Here is a 24,857-nt window from a genome sequence, read left to right as displayed (position 1 = left end):
GTCTGCAGAGGGCCTTTCCAGCACAGTAATTATGGACATATTCTGAAAAGTTTCCTCCCTGACATCAGGCAGACCCTGCTCAGTCCCAGCTCCTCAGTCCAGCCCTGCTCAGCCTCGGTGCACTCCCAGGAGAGCCCTGATGAACAACTGCGATGAGCTATTTCCATGTTGTTGGGAGTAGCCAAAGCAGTTTTAGGAAGAGGAAGGTGGGGGCCTGCTGGAGTTTGCCAGAAAAATCCAAGGCATTCGACTCACTTTTCTTGGCAGCAACAATTCCTGTCTGACAGCCCCCAGCACCCCGAGTGGGGGGAGATGAGAAGTGGCTGTGTGTGCTTCCCATGGTGTCCCTCAGCCAAGCCTGCAGGTACATCAGCGGGTGTGTTTCTCTTTTGGAAAGCAGAAAAAGGGGACAGAGACAAAAATGCTAGAAAACTGCCTGCTCTGCTTAGAATGAAGCAGTTCATTATTACATATCTGCTTTTGAACTCTGTTTAGCCACAACAACATCAGATGCAGAGACATAGAAAGGGAAAACCTTTTTTTTTTGCCCCAAAGCTTGGGTACATCAGGGGTGAATGAGAGCTCTGGGAGAGGTGGTACAGGACTGGAAAAGAGCTTTCTTCCCACTCAGGGAAGAGAGATACATCCAGAAGTGACAGTGCAAGGTCAGAAAAAAACAAAACCAAGCTGCACTGCCATTTTAACAATAAAATGCCCTGTAGGGCAGGTTAAGTGCCCTGTGATTTTTGTTAATATCTGTTTCTACAGGATCCAGCTGCCCAGTTTGTCTCCCGTTTGCTCCCATCCCCTGGCATTCCCAGCCCACCACAGCGGGTTACATCGGAGCAGCAGAGGGTGTGCGCTGGGGATTAGGCAGGAGTCCGATAATCGCTGCCCCGCCTTCTGTTCCTGGCCGTGGTAGTGACTCACAGAGGGATTTCGGCCATTCATTCCATTTTGGCATTTGCTTCCCCAGAGGTGCCGCTGGGACGGTGCTGTTCACCCACCTCACAGCAGCCCTGGGTGCAGAGCTATGGGAAATAAAACTGCAGCCAGAACTAGTCCAGGAAAAGCTCTCAGGCAGAATCAGGTGGGGTCAAACACAATGTCGTGGTCAGTCTGAAACAAAAGTTGTGTTTTCAGGTCATTTTACTAATTTTCTTTCTTTCTTTTTCTTTCTTTCTTTCTTTCTTTCTTTCTTTCTTTCTTTCTTTCTTTCTTTCTTTCTTTCTTTCTTTCTTTCTTTCTTTCTTTCTTTTTCTTTCTTTCTCTTTCTTTCTTTTTCTTTCTTTCTTTCTCTCTCTCTCTTTCTTTCTTTTTCTTTCTTTCTTTCTTTCTCTCTCTCTCTTTCTTTCTTTTTCTTTCTTTCTTTCTTTCTCTCTCTCTCTCTTTCTTTCTTTCTTTCTTTCTTTCTTTCTTTTTTCCTTCCTTCCTTCCTTCCTTCCTTCCTTCCTTCCCTCCCTCCCTCCCATCCTCCCTTCCTTCCTTCTTTCTTTCCTTCTTCTTTCCTTCCTTCCTTCCTTCCTTCCTCCCCTCCCCTTCCCCAAAAAGAAAGAAAGAAAACCCCCACCAAACCTCACCAAAAAGAGATCACTTTTGAGCCAAGCCCAGACAACTTCCTGGGTCTTTTTTTCCCTTTCCCTCCTGTTTGCCCAGTCCCAGTCTGCATTAATAACTTCCCTCTCTGCCTCACAGAATATTCACCTGGCTCCACCTACAGAGCTTGTATTTCCATTAAGTGCTGTAGGAACATCAGATGAAAGACTCTGAAGTGCAAATGTTTTTTGCTTTTGGGAAAGGATAAATAGAAAACTAGTTGCCACTCTCTCAGTGGTTTTAATGAAGGCCCATGTCCAGCAAAGTACATGAGGCTGAGACTAATGTTCCACTGGCCATTCTGTTATTTTAATGATGTGCTTAATGAGAAAAGATTTTTTGAAGCCTGGTTTAAATGGTAGTGGGGAAGGTACAAAAATGGCAGTTCTGTGAGAGGTCACTGAGAGTAAAGCAAAGTTTCCCTAAAAAAGGCAGAGAAACTTTCTCTGTGTTGTCCTCTATATTTGGATGCTCCTTCGGGTGGCAGGTGTACAACCCCCTCAGAGCATCTGCTCTGAATTTAGACAGAAGAGTCTTTTGTAGAAGAGGTAATGCCAAAGGGTTAAATGTCCTAATCCTTGCCCATATTATTTGCTCCTAATGCCACAAACTAGAGATAACACCAGAAAGTGAGATTTGCATAATGCTGATCAATTTGAAAGGTACAATAAACAGAACTGTTTTTTGATTGCATTTCCCAGTGCAGCAGCAGCAAAGTCTTTAGCTATTCAGGTCAGCTCTCACACCAGCAATTGCACCTCTGCAAAGTGAGCTGGGGATACAGTCACACTTGGAGTCAGGGAGGGAGAAAACCCACTTCTTTGGATACATTTAAAGCCATCTGCACATCCTGCGCAGGCAGCTAGGGAGCAGAAAGCTTTTAAGGTTTGTTTGCCTTCTGCTTGAGAAAGGTCAGCCTGGGAGAGTGATGGCCAAGGGATGGGATGGGAGGCTGGGAGGGAGCAGCAGATCCCGGTGCAGGGGGAGTGGAAAACCAGGAGCAGGCTAGCAAACGATACCTGGGTAAGGAAGGAAGTGTGAGGAAAGATCTGCTCTGGCACTTCAGCACTGCTGGAGCAGGGGCCGCTGGCTGGGACAAGGATCCAGAGGGAGGTGGCAGGTGACCCAGGGTGAGGGTGGCAGAGGGGGCAGGTCAGCCTCGGCACAGTCCCCGAGCTCCGAGGATGCGGGAGAACCTTGCTCTGCAGTTCCTGGAGGAGGGAAGGAGCAGTGGGAGCTGGGGCTGTGCAGAGGTACCTCCTTGATTGCTCACCTCCTGTTCTGCCAGTAGTGCAATGCCTGTGAAATCACCAAGCACAGAACTAAATCACTTAATCACAGAACCACAGAACCACAGAATGGCTGTGTTGGAGGGATCTCTGGAGACCCTCCAGTCCTACAGCTCCCCCTTCCCAACAGCTCCTTCTGTTTTGGATGCTTAAAACCCAGCAATGCACACACAGATACAGGTGTGTTAATGAAATCCAGACTTTAGATGCAACAAGAAATGTCCTTGGATTTGGCATTGCTCACAAATGGATTTGTACCCCAAGCCTTCCCTGCACCTGGACACGAGCAGGGATAAGCGTTTGTGCAAAATCCACTGTGCTGCTTAGTGAGCAAACAGGAAAGAGAAAGCAAAGCGCTGTCTGGAGGAGGGAGAGAGTTACCTCAGAAACACACTGCTGAGTGCACCCTAATAATCCCAGGCTTTAGGTTCAAAACTCCTCAGCAGGGTGATGTGGAGAGGTTTTCACAGGGGAAAGTGCTGCAGGTGCCAACCCACCGAGCAACCACCCAGTCTGAGTCAGTCTAAAAGGGCAGTCCCACCACAGAGGCCAGTTAATATGTTCCATCACTGAGGGAGGCAACTCCTGTAAATAGGATTTGGGTCAGCATCGAGCAAAGGGAATGGAAAAGCTTCAAGGGGGGCACAGTAAGAATTAAAATGGCCACGGCAGTGAGCAAAGTTTGGGAAGTTTTCATCCCAAGAAATATCCCCCAGCCAACCCCCCGACATTCCCCACCGCAAACCAGCAGGGCCAACACCCCCCAGGCACAGAGGAGGCACGTTCAGGATTGTGGAAGAGCCTCATCCTCACGGTGTTCAGCTGCAGTTCAGAGTCCCTTGCAGAGTGACACCCACCTCCATCACAGCCTGCAGGGGAAAGGGAGACACGTGGAAACTGCCTCAGTCTCTGGGTGTCATGCCCATGATTATCTAGGGCCCCGCACTAACTGTCTTACAAAGAACACATGGGGTGGCGTTTTTAGCCAACCCCTCAAATTTTGAGAAAATAACTGCTTAAACCTCATAAATAATGATTATTTCAATTGATGAATCATTTTGACTCATTTTAGGTCTCGAGTAATTTTTATAGTGCCGTGCAGTAAAGTAATTGTGGAGTGAAGAATTCATTTGTCACTCCTGTATGTTCTTGTTAGAATTGGATCAAGTTAAAATTAATATTTCTTTTTCAGAAGGACAATTTAAATAACAGTCAACCATGAATGTAGAAAAATCTCCTGATATTAAAAGACTGTGATCAACCCTTGTGCCCCCATGCTCTTCCACACACACAAACCCACACAAACACAGTCTCCCTCCCTAAGTGTGTAAACCTTTGTTCTTACAGCCCAAAAACATAACACTTAAGTAACCTTTCACACTGAACTCAGAGTCTCTTTCTCCAAGCGAAAATCATGCTTTTGAGTGCAGTCCAGAAATGCCAAACACAGGATTTGAGGCTGAAAAGAAAAAATGCCCGAGATAATGAAAAATGTGCTTCTCTCTCCAGGGAACTTTACAGAATTATTTTTATGATCAGAAATAATTTTATGATGGGAAATGAGATGCCAGTTACAAGGAATTTCAGCATTGTCCTGAGAATTGCTCAAGAATCTCTAAGCACTTGGTCAGCAGAAGGCTGTGTGACCCAGAGCAATGCGGTGCAGGAAACGCTCTGTGGGTGTTACAGAGGGGGAGGAGAGTTTGAGAGACCTTCACCTCAGGCTCAAGTTCTCCCCTGTCTGCTCCCGTCTCCATCTTCTCCTTCCCAGAGAGACAATCCTTCTCCCTGAAGGGACAAAGGAGTGAGGAGGGGAGGTTTGGAGCCTCATAACACATCCTGTGCGGGGGAAACAAGACCCAACCAAAGGGGATCAAAAAAGCAAAAGGGAACACGAGAGCCACACCAAACAAGGGCTGTCATTTGGGTTTCTGAGGGGAAAGGTTAATCAGGACCTAATGAAGGTTCTTTAAACAGATAATGTTTTATTACAGCACGGGATATGGCTGACCCAACTCCAGTCAATACTCCTTCCATGTGGTGGAGAAGGAAATGCTGATGTGTTTTCAGGCAGTGATGAGGTCAGAAGATCTTTCAGAGTCTGACCATGAGAAATGGAAAGCGAGGATCCCCCCAAGACATGGGATCAGCCTGGTCAGTCCTCTCGAAAGAGTAAAGGTGTAGAAAGGAAAAAAAGCTATTAAAAAAAGAGGGGAAGGGCTCAAGATTGATGAGGTGGGCAGTAGCTCATATTTACGTATCTTGTGTCTCCTTGACAGCAGAAAAAATAAGTTAACCCAAAAAATAGAAATCTAATCTACGTTCACTTCCCAAGTTGTCAAAAGGCCTCGGTGCAGAGCAGCCACATTTGGCTGCACAGGGATGTCCCAAGGAGGACCCCGACCAATAAATCTGTTTGATTTCCTGTTATGAGAAGCAGACAAAGAGATATGGTGAGGGATGGGCAGAGCTGTCTGCATAAGGGAAGAGCCTGTGCTTTCACCCCAAACTCCAACCCACCCTCTCCAAGGTTAGGAAGAGTTCAGTTCACTTTGGGGATTTTTCAGCGTTATTTCTTCTTTTCGTGTGTTCCCGTGGGAGCTGGAAGGAGATGGGATAAAGCCTTTCTTTCCTGCTGGCAACAAGCAGCCCTGAAAGTGTCACACAAAAGTCTGTTCTTGAGAGATTTCCAGTCCAAGGGTGTGATCTTGCAACCCCTCCAGATGTGAATAATGCCATGACATTTTTAATGGGTTTGCTGTTGGTGAGAATTCCTTGGCATTACTCTACCAGTGTTTTCTCCACACCACTTCTTCCTTGCTTTCTTCTCCCCTTCATCCAGAGCACGTTACAAATAAACAGAAAAGGCAGGCAAAGATTTCAGATCAAAAAGACTTATTTTCCCAATCCCTGAGGACCTGCACAATGGTAACAGCACTGCAGAGCAGCAGCTGCTTGATAAGGTTCCTCTCAGGAGGTGACCTCACCACTCCAATGCTCTTTTGCCCACAGTACATGGACTCACAGCCTGATCTTGCAGTCCCTGTGGGTGTTTCATGGCGTGAATTTTCCAGAATACAGCAGGTCCACAACAACATTTGAGGGTGATTAGGATGAATGTGGTAGCACTACAGTTCTGAAATAGCACGACCAACACCCATGTTTCTGCAGATGAATGCTCCCAGTGATGCTGGGAATTCCCCCAGGACATCAGGAGCCTCACTAAATCACCACTTCTCTCAGCAAAAAGTTTCAAAACCTTTTATGGAAACAGGATCAGGATCGTGACCATGGATGTAAATTTGCTCATTTGCTTTTTTTGTGGTGTGTTGGTTTTTTTTCCTCTAGAGAGACCCAAAATCTTTGAAAAGGAAACTGATTTTGATAAGATCATGCGGGTGGAATTAGGAACCAAACACAAGATCCAGTGCACTGCAAGTGGGAATCCTGAGCCCAAGATTGAGTGGAAGTGGCAGCCCTGCAGCCTCACAGACACAATGTAAGTGACATTCCAAAGGATGAACATGTTCCAGAAGAGTTTGGTAGTTCCAAGTTACCTTTTCTTTCCACCACATCCTATTTCGATTGGTTAAAATCCCAAGCAGTGATTCCCCACCTGAAGATCTCCAGGGTTAGGAGCCCAGCTCATATCTGATTGTGTGTGTTCTTCTTGACTTACAAGCACCTTGTATATTATCTGAATTGTGTGAAGTAAGTTTAAAGTGACCACTTCAACTCTTCCCTGCAATGAGAGGGCTGAAAGCAGGTTTTCCATCCATAAAAAAAAACAAGGCAGGTGTAGAAAGCAAGAGAGAAAAGTACTTGATAGTTCCTTATGTTCTCACTGATCCATTGCTGTTCCAAGTACTATGAGAAAGCCACGAGACAGGGAAAAATCATGGGGAAATTGCTTTCCCAGGTTTTCTGCTGCAGCAGTCGCAGTGATGTTGAGTGATCCAGTCTCAGGCTGAGTCTAAAGAGTGACCTTGTGTCCCTCCTCCAGGGCAGTATCCCGGTACCTCAGTCAGGGAAGTTACACTGCTCCCATGGGAATAAAGAGCCGAGATCTGCTGGCTTAGGTCAGGCTGCAGGGCAGCAACAGGGGCTGCTGCTTCAGGGCGTTCAACCAGAGCAGAATGGAAACACCACATGGAAGCAGGTTCTGCATTCCTTATGAAGGCCACAGGGATGACCCGAGATCTTTTCCAGGCCTTTCTGTGTAGGGAGAGAATTGGTCATGAGTGCCGAACTGAGCCAGACTCAAACTGACCTGGTGGCAAAGGACCTCATATAACCCTTGTTCCAGCTCTGCCTCTCTGATCTTATCAATTTAAATACAATTGCAGAGTGGCTCTACCTCTCCTGGCCCCTGGGGCAGCCTTATCTTTCGCCAGCAGAAGCTGAAGGAGGATTCCTGTGGGAAATGACACAGACCCCATTTCCTTCTGTTGTCTCACTTCCCCTCTCTCTCTCTTTCTCTTCCCCCTCCTCTGCCTCACCAGTGCACTTTGAATCCCAAAACACCATCATTGTTCCTTAGAGCTGTGATGTGATTTACTTCCTCTGGGTTTTTTCCCTTCATCCTCACGACAGGATTGTGCCGTGCAGGAAGTCACTCAAGACATCTAATTAGGCTCTTTTGAGAGCTATAAACCCTCCCTTGACCCAGGGAGTTGCCCAAGTGTCTTGTGTGGATTTGACCAAGGCAGGGCTGACTTACGGATTCATTTCCTGCAGCATCAGCACTTACAGATGCCCAGATTCATTTTACCTCCCATAACCCTACAGTGGACTCAGAGCCTTTGAACTGCTAAGCATGAGAAAACCTGTGTCCCTGCTCAGTTATTCCAAGTCAAGGAAGACAGAAAAGCCTTCTGCCTTGGATGGTGCAGATGTGCCTTTCCACATGATGTTCAATACACTGCTCTTTGCCCATATTCCAAAATGAAGATTGATAACTGGCAGCTGTCTCTGGGGAGTGGGCAACATTAAAGGAGTCTTCTGCTGTCATTATCCCAGTATTTATCCACTCTACGCCCTCAGCCCACACTTCCTGTTGGAAAGCTGAGCAGACTCAGCAACAATCACCTCCCCGCAGTTCTGAGTGACTGGCATTTTGAATTTGGAAATATAACTCATATTAGCCAGATTAAACTCACATAATTTAATTAGTTATCCAGTATTTTCCATTTTTAACCTTTGGAAAGTTTGGGGGGTTCCTTTTTGGTCATATACTGATCTTTGTCTACCTCTGTCAAGGTGCTTTGTAAATAGTTTTGGAATGCTGTAATGAAGGGATACAGTAGTTTCACAGAGAGAAACAGACTCCAGCAGCCACAGCTTTTAGGAGTTTTTAAGACCAAAGACTGTTGTCTAAGACTGACATTCTTTTCAACACACCTCCCTGGTTATCTGTGGTATGTCTGGTTCTTGAACACCATCTCTGCTTCTCTCCCTCCAGGTGCAAACCCGAGGGGCCAAGAGTGGTGGTTCAGGAGAACATGGTCATAGGCAACAAGATCAGAAGCATTGAGAACATGCCCATGCAGGGGGATAAACCAAAGGTATGTGTGGGGTGGAGTCTGAGCCATGATGTCATGGGATGCCATGGGATCCAGGGGCTGCTCCAAGGGCTCCATGCTCACACAGAGCTCTATCCTGGAGCTCTGTCCCGGAGTTCTGTCCCGTGGTTCCCAGGCTGCTGTGGGTTGTTAGAATGCTTTGAATTCCCCAGCTCTGGGATCATTTCACTGCTTATAAACACCAGAATTCTGTGAATGATGTCACTCACCCCGTTTAAAACTCTCCAAAGAGTTTTGGGTCAAAAGACTCTGTGTCTCCTCAGACTCAAGAAGTGTAAGAGTGGTTCATTGTGAGGGGTCCTGTGAAGTGACCCTGACTTCATTAAGACACTTGAAGAGCACTTTGTCCTGCCCAGCTTTGCCTCCTCTCAGCAGCAGGAGCTGAGCAGTGGTGTGATGTGAGAGGCCTGCAGTGCCAGAGGGAACTGACCTCATTTTGGGGTGTGCAGGTGCCTGCAGGCCCTGCCTGTTTCTGCTGGAGTTGTCCATGTTTCTTTACCCATCTGGGCTGCCAACCACATTACTGACTCCATGAAGGTGGGAAGGCCTTCCTTCTACCCTTCCCTGCCTGCTCCCCCTTCCACCAGCATTGGGATCACTCTTCCTGTGTGAACTGCAGAGATCCCAGCCAGGAGTTACCCGTTCAGTGCCTCCTGGGTACCTGTGGTGGTGCTGAGTGATGTTTAGACTTGTCCATGCTGACCCTTGGGAAGCTGCTGGAGCTGTTCCACTGTGGCTTCACAGCCTCCTGGCTCTGCTGTGCTCTGGCTTGGACAGTTGGTTCACCTGTTGGACTTACAGAGGTCTGTGGCTTCAGGAGTGGGTTTGCAGGTACAGGTTTTGAGGTGGATGATCCAGATGGTCTAATCCTGCAAGGTGCTGGATGCTGCAGTTCATATCCTGGTGCATCTTTAAGCAGAGGATAATTCTTGAGTTACTCCCATGCCCAAAGTTAAGCACAAAGCTAAAGTACTCTTCTGGATTAAGTCCAGACTAAATCAGCATCTGGCAGGATCAGTGCCTTAGCCATCTGCTCTTTCTCATGGAGACTTTCCAGTTCTAAACATAATCTGAAACAGAGCTCTGAAAACATGGTGGTTGGGCTGGGAAGGAGAAAATCAGTGTTCGCCTTTCATTCCCTAGTTTTTCCATTGCTGGAAGATATTTATAAGTTGGATTTATTTAGATGGCATAGTGCCCCTTAAGCTCTAGTTTTAATGTATTCTTTAAGAATTTTAGATCTCTGGTGATAGCAACTCCCTACAAAGTACTAATTGCTTATAAAAATGGAGGTCAGCAACAGGTACTTTTTCTAAGTTTTGTCCTTTTCTAAGACTTCCTGGTTGCTGCATGGACTGACAAGAGTTTTCTGGCTCTCCTGGCTACTGTCTCCTTCCACACACATATATATACAGTCTGTCAAAATATATGACCTGGTGTCCCAGAGCTTAGTTTGTGTCTGATGATCAGTCTTCAAGTTATATTACTCCCCACAGAAAAGAGGTGTCACAGTTGCTGTGACTCAAAATATCTCTTGGTTGTTGAATTGTCCTGCCGTGTGGAAGTGAGGAACACGAGGGAACGTCCATACAAGGTCCCCACAGAGTCCTCAAAGGTTTCCTTGTCCCCAGGAGCTTGGGGCACTCTGAGTGCCACCAACAGCCCTGAGGTTTCTCCTTGCACAGCATCTCTGCTCTTTCTGCACACCCCAGACATCCTGAAGAGTTCATTTTTAGACATGTTCTGTGAGGGTTGTAGCTCAGCCTACAACCCTTTAACTTAAGTTTTTACATATTTCAGTATTAAAGTTACAAGCTACCTAATTTTACATTTTATAATATATTCATTTTTTTCATCTCCTGCTGATCCACTGGCTAAAAACACAGTCTGAGGTGTTTCCTAATGATTTTTATGTCCTGATTAAGATTTATGCAAATTAATATAATTAGGTTATGAATTAATATAAGTAGATATATGAACCTCAGGTTTCAGCACTTCGTAATTCATCAGCATTGACTGGGCAGATGAAATAATGAAGATGTTGGAGTGTGACTGAGCAGGGCTTTCATGGACTGTGTTATGAAGCTGGGATTAGCTGAGCTTGGTGATTTTCCTGGGGGATTTGAGCCTGTCAGTGAACGCTGGATTTTGGAGCAGAAGCTGGAATTCACCTGATCTCAAGGATTCCTCAGCATTCCCAGAGTTCACCCTCCAAGAGTTGCAGCAATACTTGCTGGTTCAGCATGAAAACATGCATTAAAAACATGGGAACAACTGCCCTGGAATTACCAGATCCAGAAGCTTTCTCAAAGCAAGCTGGCGGGGCAGCAGGCACAGATTTTTCCAGCAAACCCCTGGTGTTTGATGTGCTCTTTGATCACATGAAGATCTTTAGACAACTCTTGACAGGAGTAGCGTGTAAAACTGAGCTGCCTTGTCATCATCATAATGATGATTCCACTATTATTCCATAGAGAGAGAAGTGAATTTCACCTCCTTCCTGCCTTCTAAAGGCTGAGACTCATCCCTAAGGAAAAGCATGTGGTTATGGTTATGATGTACTTCACTGAAGTTTTGGTCAAATAATGGTTGAGGCACTTGCCCTCCTAAATTCCTTCCTGAAGTCACAGGTTGTGAGGAAGAAGCAGAGAGTGGTCACTGCTCAGGACTGGCCAGGACCTATCCAACCATCCCAGGGCCACAGGGCAATCAGTCCGTCCATACTAGAGGTGAATACCAGTTCCTCCAGAGGCACCTCAAACCTCCAGTTTCCCCCCAGTTCCAGCCCAGTCCAGCACCTTTCCTGTTGCATTCTGTGAAGAGGCTTGCTCTGCTTTCACATGGCAACACCCACTGCCTGAGACGGGAGCAAACCTGGAAGTTCTCAGCTGACTCACAGGCTTCTCTTACCACTCATTCTCAGCCCAGCCTTTAGCATGTTTTGAATGAATGAACCAACATCATGGATCAGAATTGTCAGGCTATGAAAACAAATGTTATTCTGTGCCATTCAAGTAGATGGATTAGGAGTTAGTTGAATATTTTCTTTGCGGGGTCTCTGCTAAAGTTCCTGTAATTCCATCTCCCTCTCACACCTCCAGCCCAGCTCTGCCAGAGTCAGACAGCTGAGAAATTTTCCACCCACGTTTTCCACTCCTCATCCTCACCCACGCAGAGCTAACGAAGTGAAAGAGAAAGAACTGTTAACTAAAGCTGCTGGAGGGAGGGATTAGCCAAAGGAAAGAGAAACCAAGGAACAACTAGATATGTTAATGCATGCTGGCTCCAGCTTAAGAAAAGGTCTAGTTGCTCTGTCCTTACTACAAGACATCTTAAAACACTCAGGGTACATGGCTGTGGAATGTTATTTGGCTGCTTCTAAAATAATTTCTTTTTATCAGCTCGGGAACATTACAGTGCAGGACATATGGACTTTATTGAACTATTCCATTAGGAGTTTTCCCAGCAGCAATGTCTATTTACTCATCATAGCTGTTCTTCAGAGCTCAGTCATTTTATTTCTTTTCTTATTGAGTTTTAAACTTAGTCTATTCTTTCGCAGTAATCATTTATTAGCTAATAATGGCCTCTTTGGGGTCGCAGTATTGGGTGGCCTTTAGTTTAAGTCATAGGAAATGGAGCCCTTTACTTGCAAATCCAGTCACAGGCAGGGTGTGTGGTGTTTGGTATGCAGTGAACTCCCAGGATCTCATCCAGCTCCCACTAGGAAGATGTCTAGACATGCCATGCCAATATTTTTTTATTAATTACCATTGGTCCCAGCGCCGTCTGCACAGGAGCTGAGGATGGAACAGCCCCACGGTTTGTGCTCCACTCGCGGCTGGAGCTCACTGGCAGGGGTTTGATGTGTCATTCAGCCTGAACTGCTCTTGGCCAGGACAGGGAGCAGAAGGTAAACTAGAGAATGCAGATTTCCAGACTGTAAATAGTTCATGAATTTTCACTGCAGGGATACAGAGTTTCAAGGCAGTTGGGGGTTTCCCCTCAGCATCATTACTGAGGTTCAGCAGGAGCTGGACTCTGTCTGGGACTGAGGGCTCTGAGCAGAAGGCAAGGGAAGCAGCTGTGGTGTGAGCCCTGCTTTGAATCACAGGATCACAGGAGGTTTTGGGTTGGAAGGACCTTAAAGCCCATCCAGTGCCACCCCCTGCCATGGGCAGGGACACCTTCCACTAGCCCAGGTTGCTCCAACCTGGCCTTGGACACTTCCAGGGATGGGGCAGCCACAGTTTCTCTGCCCAACCTGTGCCAGGGCCTCACCACCATCACAGCCAGGAATTCCTTCCCAGTATCCCATCTAACCCTGCCCTCTGGCAGTGGGAAGCCATTCCCCCTTATCCTGTCCCTTCATCCCTTGTCCCCAGTCCCTCTCCAGCTCTCCTGGAGCCCCTTTAGGCCCTGGAAGGGGCTCTGAGGTCTCCCTGGAGCCTTCTCTTTTCCAGGTGAGCACCCCCAGCTCTCCCAGCCTGGCTCCAGAGCAGAGGGGCTCCAGCCCTTGGAGCAACTCTGTGGCCTCCTCTGGACTTGCTCTATGTCTGACTTTTCTGTCCTGGGTCTGATTCCAGGAACAGAAAATACTTCACCAGGTGCATGGACTGAGAGGATTATCCCCTCGGAATTTTTTCCACTCCATGCAAAAGGTCCCCAAATGCTGGGGCTGTGCCACTGCAGAGAGGAGTCTGTGCCAGCAATTCTCACTGTTAATAATGGGAAAAGATCCCTATGTTTGGCTGCTGAAGTTCAAACCACTTTATCATTAGGGATGGCATTTAGAAGAACAAAATCCTTTTCCCAACCTGCCACTATGACCAAGTGCACACAAATTTCAATTTTCAACTGCCAAATCATCAGCACTGTGAACCCTGTGAGGTTTAACATCTAGGCTAATAGAGGTTACTTTGGCATCTCCTTGGTTCACTTCAAAGAGGTCTCCTGATCTACGGGTACTTCAAAAAGCAGAAACCACTGCTGGCTTAGAAGTGCTTTTCAGGTTGCTTTTGGTAAAAGGCAAAACTATGTGGTCTTATAGAGGGAAGGGCTTTGGACACCTTTTGGTTTAGTCTGTCAGTGTTCCAAAGCACCACTCTGTTAAGGACCAAACCAGGATTAGGCTAGTTTGGCAACTGAGAACTTCCCTTCAGATGCTGGAAAGATAATTGGACTCCCAGTCTCAGGGATTGGCCCAAGAGCACGCAGCTAGACTAAAAAGTTGATACATGATGATCTCAGGATAATTCTATAATGATTGTAATTAATTCTTGTAATAATTCTTATTACGAGAAAATCACTCAAAATCCTGAATTTCCAGCTCTGAAATCACCTACAGATCTCTTCTGAATGCTGCTGGTTTAAAAGTAACATTTTGGAGGACTCTGGGAGGTGCTGGTTGTAAGACAAGTCAGTAAAGTGTCTTGTCTCTGTAGATCAGGTGTGTAACAAACTGCTGTCCAAGTCCATAGCAGTGATTTGAGCAAACAAACAAGAAAATTCTTTCTTGCTTTTACTGAGTAGTTTTTTTCCCAAGAATTTGTCCCTAGATTGTTTCCCACCATCTTTTTCACCTTCATATCTAGACACAACTGAGATTAGCTGTGATGAGGTCTCAGTATAGCTATTTGCTCTTTCTTTTTTTTCCCACTACCCTGCCAGACTTCTCCTGAGTTATGGAGTTGGAGACATCAGCATCTGTGTGTGTGTTCATGAGCATTTACCTCTGGGCCACAGCTTGAGGCATTGCATTAGTGTTTAGAAGAGCCACAGTGTCACCCCTAACACTTTGGACATATTCCAAAATGGATATTTTATGCTTTTGACTGGCTCTACAGTATTATCCTCCACTTCCCATCTAGAGCTGTCACTTAGAGAGACTAATTACTGTTAAAGAGCTGTCCAAATTTATCCCCTTCCATCCTCAGCACGTACATTTATATTGGCTTTTGCTATTCCCAGACCTAAAATTCTCAGATCCAGCAATCATGAGAAGAGAGATCTTGGTCCTGATTCAGCAGTAATTCCACAGGCAGTGTCTGCTGCTCAAAGTCAGGGTAGAGCTCTGAACATGTGCTTGTTAACAGCCTATGGCATCAGGCCCAGGGCTAGAGGAACAGCAACAGGAGGAGGAGCAGGCACTTCTCTGGATGATTTTATATCCAAGTTACAGCTATTTGCACATCATAAATCACCCAGCACTGCACAGCTCTTTCTTTGGTGGACACCAGAGGGAGCTGGGTTTACTGGGCTCCTGTTTTCACCCCTAAACTTGATTTGTCCCTCTTCTTCGTTGATTTCTGTGCCCATGAAAAGCAGAGACTTTTCAACTTACCCGTTATTCTGCTGAAAATGTTCCCCATTAGAATGTAAAATGCACATGGGATCAAACCCTTTGAAACTCATTTCCCTACAGGATTTAAAGTGCCAGAGCTCAGCAAACCTTAAATAGCTCTGAAAATACAATCCACACAGCTATAGACACACTCATGATGCAGCTTTATGAGGGGTAAAGGAATGCTTGTGTGAGTTTAGTTTAGGATATTAAAAAGAAAGTCTAGAGATGCTTTTGTGCACTTCAAAGTGCTCTCTGGAGATAAGGACAAAGGGCCAGAGGGTGTTATAAGTTTTGATTCTCAAAGGCCTTAGAAGGGATGGCAAAGAAAGTGATATTTGTTCCAAATGTGAAGGCTCAGAGTTCCTCAGGTGAATGGCTGCAGGGGAAGCGGAGTCATCTTGCAAGAACATCTCTGTCTTGGTGGGTCAGCCCCTGATTTCTCAATACCAACCCGACAGAACATGAGGAATATTAAAGCCACGATCTATGGATAGTCCTGTATGAGCCTGTGGTGCTGCAGGGACAGGGACAGAGCAGTGCCACAGGGCTGCTCCTCATTAAGGGGACCCTACAAAGAAGCAGAGACTTGGAATGTTTAAGGAACACAAATTCTTAAGGATGTGTTTGAGTTCAGCCCCATGAGTAACAGAAACACTTCCTTTTTCTGTGTGGTGAAGCTCAGGACAAGTGTTCCTTCCTTATCATTCATGATCCTCCCTTTCTGCATTTGCCAAGTGTCACCAGCAGCTTCTCCAGAGCTTCCTTCCTTCCTGCACAGCTCCTGGCACAGCTCTGAGGAAGGGTCATGGAATCAAGGGGCTTCCAAGCACAAGTTGTAAGAGTGAGCTGGGGACCAAAGGGGCCACATCCTTCTCTCCCTTCTCTGGGGTTACAGCGAAGCAAAGCAAAATCCTGCAGTGTTCTTTACCCCACATGCACATGAAGTACCTGCTTCCCATGCAAATGTGGATGTTTGTCACCCATAACTGAGAAGCAGAAAAAAAACCAGAAGGATGTGGGACTGCATTTGGATGAATCCTCCAGGTCCTTCACTTCAGCTTTTTGCTAATGTTGTCACAAAAGGACCTTGGCCTTGTCTCAAAGGAGAACCCTGTTTTTCGTTGATGAGACAAGGAAAAAAAGAAGTTTAGGATTGAGGAGGGAAGCAAGTTAGCTGGGCTGAGGTGATGTGAGATGATGAGAGACCAAAAACGTAATAGAAGCACTTGTGTGTCCATGACCTTCACCCGTTACTAGAAACAACTGTATTAGCAGTTTTCTGTACCATAACACTCCTCTGCCAGGCCCCCACACTCAGAGCCTTTTTTTCCCTTCTCTTTGCTTGGCAGATTGTGAGCACCCTCACTGTAGAGAACAGCAGTGCCTCAGGGATCTATTCCTGCGTGGCTTCCAACAAGGTTGGCGTGGAGGAGAGGAGCGTCGAGCTCTACGTGTCAGGTAAAGCACGGCACACACACAGCACATGCTGATGGGCTCATCCACCTCCAAGGTTTACAGGGCTGCTCAGTGCTCCTTCAGACTCTTGGGAAGGACCAAGGAAGAAAGACCCTGCCTGTGGTGTTTTTGGAACACTCCCAGGCTGTTCAGGGCTGGGTCCTACACAGCTCAGATGTGTCCAGCATCAGCCCCGATGCTCCTTTTGCCCTTCCCAGCTGCAGCTGCAGCCCTGAGTCTCAGAGCCTGTGTCTGAGAGCAACACTCATGACATTCAAGCTCTGTCCTCACTAAACCTCCAGCAAAGCTGAGCCTTTGGAGCCTTCCAAAGGCCTGAAGCCTCTCCCTAACTTGGTTGGTCTCCAGTTAAGTCAGCAGACACAGCAAAGGTGAGCAAGGCCAGTGTCCACCCCAGTGCAGGGCTGGTATCGTTGTGACATTGGATCCCTGCCTGGGCAATCAGCCTCTCCAGTGCCCTTCCTGCAGGGAGGAGGTGGACACGCTAGTTTTCCAAAGAACACAAATGCAAACAAATATCTGCTTAACCTTTCAACACAGGAATTCTTTAGTAGTGAGATCAAGAACTACATAATGTTTTTAGGAGAGATGGGAGTTTAAAAAGAGAGGAAAGTCCAGGGACAGCTTTGTTCAAGTGCTTACCCAGAACAAACTGAAACATTTCTGTGCTCACTTTCTGGATGAGTGGATGTTGGCTGGTAGAATTTGCATCAAAATAACAATGTTTAGAACAAAGAGTGCAGAAGTGTCCTGGAGAGTAAATGTCTGATTCTCGCTACTTGGTTCCTTCTCATGAAGCAATTTGTGAGGGCAAAGCTCGCCATGGGCAGGGCCCTGCACTCCTCTGCCTCTCTTGCCTCCTGTGTTGTTTGACTCCATTGCTCTAAAGCAATTTTTAATGACATTTCAAGTCATTCTAACCAAAAAAGGGCTCACTAGACATCAACACCATTGTCACATAGAAGTGCAAACAGGAAAAATGCCATCCAACAATAATGAAGGTGGTGCCATACAGGGGAAAGATTTCACCTCCATTAAAGCTTCCTTGTGCTACCCCAGTGGAGACAGGAGAGGGTTTCACCCTCCAAATTGTATTCTTCAAAGCTCTGACTCTTACTGACTTAGAAAAAGCCCTTCAGGGTGCACTTCTGGGAGATCCAGCTCAGATGTAAGAGGTCCTCAAGATGTCCAAGGCAGGCTGAAGACCAGCTTGGAAGTACTTCGCTACTTCCAAGTGTTGAGTCCTCTTGTGGACTGGTGTCTGCTCTAAATTCCAGCTATTATGTTGGGGAGTGTTACCCACAGCCAGGTGTTCCCAAGCTGCAACACTTGGTGACTAAAACCAAAGCTGCAGTAACTAAATAAGCAATGAGCACAAGGTCAGATCCAAAGGGTTGGATCACCCCATGCACCTTTCACAACTATGTCTTATTTTAATAATAAAGTTATGGGGGGGGGGGGTTTCCACCCACAGTGAGCTAATATTTCAGATTTTTCTTTTATTTTAAGATCAATGTAGCAATGTTTTGAGACAAAAATGTTTTAATCATGAAGTTTTAATTATGAAGGAAATGAATCACTGGGCAAAATTACTAGCAGTGTTTGTGGTGGAAATGTTTCCAGCAAAGCAGACCAGGAGGTGAGCGGGGCTTGGCAGGGCAGATATTTTGCTGTGAGTCTGTGCTGTTCTGGGGAAGAGGCAGATGCTGGATGAGCATGACTGGCTTTTAGAAAGTGCTGTGTTTAAAAATAGTGGTGTTTATGGATGAGAAAGGAATGCAAACTTTCTAAATGTGGCCATCCTGATGCTAAAGTAGGTCATGTTGCTGCAGTAAAATAGCAGCAGAGTGACCTGCTGCTGGGTTTGTTCACATGGGGGTCCTCTGCTGAGTCATGGGCATCATTCCAGCACGGCCAGGCTGCTGGGAGAGCTGCTGCAGGTCTGCTTCAGCATGGGGAAAAGCTGGGTCTTCTCCTGGGAGCACTGGGAGGGGGCTACAGGTTCCTCTCCCCAGGGCTTGCCTCCAGTCTCAGTGCTGGGGGAACACCCAGGGATGGCTTGGGAGGTTCCGAGCAGAGCAAGTCGTCCAAAAGCACAAGGCTCCAAGGAGTCCCTTTAGGATTGCTGGGCTGGTTCCTTTGGGGCACATTGAAGCTCAGAGCTGAGCTGAGGGCTGGTTTAGAGCCTGGGGGTGCATGAGCAACACATGGGCCTTTAGGACAAGGTTTGCAAATGTTTGTAGCACCTCCCAGTTCTCTGCAAAGCAGCTGCAAGTTGTGGCACCCCACAATTAATGTGTTGGTTTTAAAGACCTAATCTCCTATTATTTCCTGCCAACAAACAAGCTGGTGCATCCTGAGCTGCTTTCAAACATTTTGGCTGAGTTGAGCTTGACAGATTTCTTCCCTGGTAAGAAATCTGAGGATGATACAGAGGCTGAAGTCCCTCAAAACCCTGTTCCACTGGGTCAGGGTTGAGATGTTTTCCCAGGACATGACAGAGTGTTCCAGGGAAACATCCTCAGGTGTTGTGCAGGCTGCTCTCTGGGGACTTGCCTCACTTCAGTCTGATGTTTTAATCACCAAGTTCATTTCAGAGAAATGTCTTTATCCCAATGGAATAATGTCAGCAGACATTTTGTTCTTCCACTGCAGAGCCCCCACGCAAACTCCCATGGACAACAGAAATAGCCCTGGTGTCTATTTTTAAATAATTTCTTTGCCAGCAGAGTTCATTTCATGAAGGGCCAACAGGGTTTGGAGATCACTCTGCATCCAAACCATATAAGGGGACCAATGTGATGAGAAATCTCCTCACTCAGTGATGGCCCCAGAGCCTCCCTGAGCTCTCCCAGATGTTCTGACTGTCATTGCCCCTCCTAGAGCTGCTTCTGGTGGCAGAGGCTCCCATGGCAATGCTTATGGTATCATCCAGCATGTCCTGGGCTAACTCTTAGTCCAGGATTTTTGTTTCGTGTAAATCCTTGTGGAAACAAAACCTGTCCCCTGCTTTGCCTACCACTGTTTGCCCCCAGTGTTCCCATTTACCACGTGACTGGTTTGCCACGGGCAGAGGAATGTGAGTAAGCCATCAGATGCTCAGAAGCACCTCATGTCATTGCCCACCTCCAGTTACGCTCCAGAGGACACTCCAGGCAGACTGGAACCTTCCCAGTGCAGTGAAAAGCTGACCTGGATGGATTCTCTGCCATGGACAAGTATTATTTACCTTCTAATCTCTACTCTGCACCTTGGAAAGGGCAGCTCTGTATTACTGTAGGTCCACAGTAAATCAAATTCTAGCCTTTGTACAAAAGGCAAAATGGGATCCCACCCATCTGAAAACTCTGAACGTTCTCAGAATATAAACGAGTTAGGATAAGAATAACAAATAATAGGAAAACCCTTTTTCAGGCACTCATCTGATTGCAAAAACAAGTCAGAAAAACTGGAGTTAAAGATTTCCACCAGAAAGAAAATACTACATTTCAAACAGGAGATAAAAATCTGCTCTCAGATAGCAGAACAAAGTATGAGCTGGGCTGTTCTGTGATTCTGTGCCACTGGCATCTGCTTATTCCTGATGTGTTTACAGGATCTCTGACAAGCACCACAGTGGTTCGGGTTGTGGGGCTCACCCTCCCTTTTTCTTACTCTCCCTACCTCCCTGTGCCTGGTGGCAGCCCCCCACCCTGACAGGGACAGGGCTGGAATTTGGGCAAGAGCAGAAGTTTTGAATTACCCAGATTACCGTGCAAAGCACAGGAAATTAAAAACAATTAATTCCTTGTAAATACAAATGGAGCCAGACTTCCCTTTGATTTGTGCTGCCTTTTTCCCTCCCCCCATGGCCTGTTTCCCTATTTGTGGAATCCTGCACAGCTGAGGGGGAACTTGGTGGCTACAACCCTGTAACACAACATGAAAGACACATGTTTGGTGACTGCTGATAAAAGGGAAAAGGCTCAATGGTGCATTCTTTTAGCCAACTTATTAGGAGTCCTATAAAACACTGTATCTGTTCAGAGAGAGGAAGTTATCACTGCTCAGGTCCAAGATTATGTAAGCAAAGCAGTCGAAGAGATGAACTGACTTAAAATGTGCTCTCAAAGCTGCAGCTACTCCCCAGATAACCCAGGTAGGAGGAGAAAAGAGAGAGGAAAGCAAGAGAGACTTTTTTTCCCCTCTCTTTTTCCTTCCACTGCAATGAAAATCAATGAATATTCTATTGGAGCCGAAAGAGCTGCTTGAAAGGCAAACACGATGGGAGAGAATAGCACAGGTTCCAGCTAAAAATACTCCAAATGCTAAATAAAAAATGTCAGCAGAAGGAATGATAAGAAAAACAAGCCAGGCCTCTGCTCCCAGAATGTTAAGTTGGTAGAAAAAAACTTGCAATTTTCAAGTCCAGCAGCAAGGCTATGGAGCATCCCTCACAACTCAGGGCTTGGAAAGGAACACCTCCAATCCCTTGGGAATTTGCACCAGTGTCAGGTGGGTGCTCCAGCCCCTGCTGGCAGTGCCAGACCCAAGCCAAGTGCCACCCACCATAGTTCTCTAACTCTTGCTGGAGCAAAGAGCAACTGTTTAGAAGGGAAACTAAGAAAAAGGCAAGTAAAAGGGCACTTTCCCCCTGTTTTGGTTTGACAGGTTCAGGAGTGTTGTAGTTTCAGGGTCAGAAGTGTTGTGGTTTCAGGGTCAGGAGTGTTGTGGTTTTAAGCCCAACTGGAAATTAAGGACCACAAATCTTCTCGCTCAAACCCCTCTCTGTCCCCCCACCCCGGTAGAATGGGGAGAAGAGTCAAGGTAAAACTTGTATGTTGAGATAAGAACAGTTTAATAATTGAAAATAAAGTAAAATACAGTAATACTGGTAAATGACAATAATAATGATAATAAAAATGGAAAAAACAAGTGATGCACAATGCAACTGTTCACCACCCACTGAGCCATGCCAGACCCCCCTTCCCAAACCCTGATCAGCCCCTTCCAGTTTATAGAATAGGAATGGTGTTCTATGGTGTGGAATATCCCTTTGGCCTGTTTGTGTCACCTGCCCCAGCTCTGCTCCCTCCCAGTTTCCTTTGAGAACCTCCTCACTGACAAAGCAGGAGACAAGGAAAAAAAAGTCCTTGACTTGGGATCAACATGACTTAGGAAAAAGCCAAGCCATCAGTGTGTTATCAGTACCATTCTCATTCCAAATCCAAAACACAGCACTGGAACAGCCACTGGAAGAAAGTAACTTCACCCATCTGGAACCAGGACAAGATCCACCCCCAAGGAGAGAGGCTGAGATGCTGCTCATGCCACATCCCACTGTTTTCACTAGATCTCAATTCTTCCTGTTTAGAGAGGTCCTGCTGCCCTCAGGCTTTGCCCCCATGTTGATAAGCATCACTGGGGGCATGCTGGAAGCACAGGACATCAGGAGTAAGGAATGGATGTGTTACACAGGGCAGCTTAAGTGTATAGCTCAAACAAGAGAGAGCAACTGAGCCTAACACACTGCACAGGGTAAACTGAAATTTCCTGACAGGGAAAGAAAAGAAAAATAACAATTTCCACAGCTGTGCCTGAGGGATTGCTTCTCTTTTGGGATCTTTTGTAAAATATTTCTGGTGCCAGTCTTTAAAAACCATGCAGCAAAGCTCATGGGTTGTATTCCAGATGACTTGTGAAGAAGAGGGAATTTTAATCGTATCTGAAAGCTCCTTCGGGGCTCTGCGTTTTTTTTATAATATATGATTTATTCTAAGGCAGATTGGTTATTTCAACAGCCTCACTATTTATGCTCATCTGTGGCTTCAGCAGAACTTTTTGCAGGAGTTTACAGGGCCGAATTCCAGCTCCCATGTGGAATTTTTACATGGCAAGTGCAGTGCACACTTGCTCCTCTTTAACTTCTGTCTTTCCCAAAGTACCATCCATTCCATCCTGGCCTGAGAAAGCATCTTACCAACAGCTTGATGCTGAAGCAAGAATCTCTCAGATTTACTGCAAGTACTGTTCCTGTTCAGAAGGTGGCCCAGAGTCCACCCCTGTCCCACCCTGGTAACATCTCTAAGGGGCTCCTCGTAACTCTCAGCTACTTGAAAACTCTGACCTAACAGACAGCAAAGTAATTCCAGGTCCCTGTGGTTGTCCATGTGCTCTCATTCAGGCCTGCTGGGTGGATAGATCCCTCAAACAAAAAGGGAATAGAGTATCTTTCAGCCCCAGTTTTATTGCAGGTCTCTGGTGGTCAATGCAGCAACAGGAATGTGTCTGTAGGCCAGGCTCTGGCCTTCTGCTCCAACAGTTTTGCTTGTCTTCAAATGGCTTCAGTTTGCCACTTTGGGAAAATTGATTTTTATTTTTTTTCTGGAGTGAAAAGTTACTAAAAATATAGCAAAAACCAGCTTACTCTTCTGTGGCTAGATTGGAGTCATGCCTCAGAGTATTTCCCTGCTAAATATAAGGGCCTCAAGGACTTGTACATCATTAGATCAGTTAATCCGCAGTGATCAAGTGAATATCCACCCAGGCACATGTGATAAAAATAAATATTGGCATAGTTGATATAAGAGAGTGTTGAGAAGACTGTTCAGTGGTGAAGAAAATGTTACTCCTGAGAGATGGGAATGGGTTTCTTTATTCCTGTGCAATTATATTTTCAAGCACTGATTGCAGGTAGAAAGGGAAGAGCTCATGAACACATTTGTCTGCCTGGATAGATCATCATCATGGCTGGGCTTCGCGAACGAAGATTTGGGGAGGGCTCTACCCACATTTGTTACAAGCACGCTGGTGGCTAAAGAGGCCAATGCGAATTAGACAAGTCTGGTTGCAAAAGACACAGCAGAAAGACTCCTTGGATGGTATCAGCAAGACACGATTCTTTCTGCATTGTCTTTTCTCTTCGATGGTGATCCTGCTGCATTCTCAAAGGAAACGGCAGCGTTATAGATGGTGTGTCTCCAGGCCTCCTGATTGGAGGCCAGAGTAGACCAGCAAAGGAGATCAATATGGCCAAGGCTGAGATGTTGTTTCAGGGAGTCCTTGTATCTTCTCTTCGGGGCTCCTCTCGTGCAGCAGCCAGTGGCAAGTTCACCATAAAGCAGGATCTTAGGGAGGTGGTGGTCCTTCATCCTTGAGACGTGCTCTGCCCAGCGCAGCTTTGTTCTCAGCAACATGGCCTCAATGCTTGTGACTGCTGCTTGTTCTAGAACAGGTGTATTGGTCACATAATCTGACCAGTGGATGTTTAGGATTGTATGGAGGCAGCGTTGATGGAAGCGTTTGAGGAGTCGCAGGTGGTGGCGGTAGATGACCCATGATTCAGATCCATATAAGAGAGTAGACAGCACTATGGCTCTGTAAACACCTCTCTTGATTAAACTCCCTCAGCCCATTAACTACTCCTATTTATAAGCTTTCAATTCATTACTTGAAAGTGGAATGATTAGAATACTGAGGGCTGTACTGCCACAGGTCAGCAATGGGCTGTGAGAGGGACCTTCACTCCCCTAATTCCCAACCCCAGTGCCTGTTACCACATGCAAACGTGGGTCTTATTAAACCTGGCTCCTTCCATCCTGGCCTTGGAAATTTGACCACTGAGAAGCCACCAGGCAGCCAGAGATCTCCTCAGCTGTGACTTAATTGCAAACACATTTTCTGTTCCCCCCAGATGTGCCCTCTGGGTTGCAAACAGCCCCCCAGGTCACAGCCATCGTGGGCAGCGACGTCCGGCTGACCTGCCGGGCCTCCAGGTACATCTACACCCACCTGGCCTGGCACCTCCCCTCCCCAGGGGCAGCTCCCAGCGACTCCCTGATCAGGAAAACTGTCAAATATTCCATCTCTTTGACACTGGTCATTCCCAACGTCACGAAGGAGCAGAGTGGTCTCTACAAGTGCCGAGCTCAGAACCAGCACAACAGCACAGACACGCTGGAGAAGCACACACAGCTCCTGGTCAGAGGTAGGTGCCAGCAGAGAGTGGCAGTGGGGTTGCCTTTATATTAGAGTTCTAATATAGACTTTGTGCCCTGGTTTGGGTTAATTTTTTCCTGTTACTGCATGTGGATTGACAGCCTGCCATGCACATTACACATTACTCATCCAAGCCACTGCTGGGTCTGGATAAAGTATTTGCCTTAGACATAAAGGTGATTTCAGCAGCACTTCATCTTCCTAACTCCATGCTGGGTGCAGATATGGTTGACTGAGGACAAAAGCCATCACCCCCCATGTTACTGACAGCACAACTCTGTAACTTGGGACTGTCACTCCAGATCCCCATGACTTTGGTAGAAAACTCCACACAATCCCAGCTGCCAGAGATACCTAAATAGATTTGGATCCAGCAAATGTAGTCTCAAATGTCACTGGTCAAGTGTATAATCAAGTGACATGTGCCATTTATGCTGGGTAAGTGGAATGCACTTCATAGTAAAACCAGTATTTTATTATTTATACCCAAGCCCCCAACTCTTTTACTGTCATAAAAACAGTAACACTGCAGATCCTGCTGCCTGGGTCCATTGGCTGTGGGAATATAAAGAGTGGGATACTTCTTCCAGTAGA

At 46.4% G+C, this 24,857-nt stretch overlaps 1 protein-coding gene across 3 annotated transcripts in view; it reads left to right on the top strand.

Moving 5' to 3' along the window:
* LOC113956092 (vascular endothelial growth factor receptor kdr-like) overlaps positions 1–24,857 on the top strand; it is a 133,989-nt gene that overhangs the window by 69,760 nt on the left and 39,372 nt on the right. For all 3 annotated transcript variants that reach the window (XM_027662282.1, XM_027662280.1, XM_027662279.1), the window contains exons 10-13: positions 6,234–6,384; positions 8,347–8,449; positions 16,163–16,271; positions 23,959–24,252. In XM_027662282.1, the coding sequence (XP_027518083.1) occupies positions 6,234–6,384; positions 8,347–8,449; positions 16,163–16,271; positions 23,959–24,252 (657 nt within the window). The remainder of the gene's footprint in view (positions 1–6,233; positions 6,385–8,346; positions 8,450–16,162; positions 16,272–23,958; positions 24,253–24,857) is intronic.

The sequence above is a fragment of the Corapipo altera genome, unplaced genomic scaffold (assembly GCF_003945725.1).
Source record: "Corapipo altera isolate COAL_440 unplaced genomic scaffold, ASM394572v1 326, whole genome shotgun sequence".
NCBI lineage: Eukaryota > Metazoa > Chordata > Aves > Passeriformes > Pipridae > Corapipo > Corapipo altera.
This window is presented reverse-complemented; position numbering and strand designations above follow the sequence as displayed.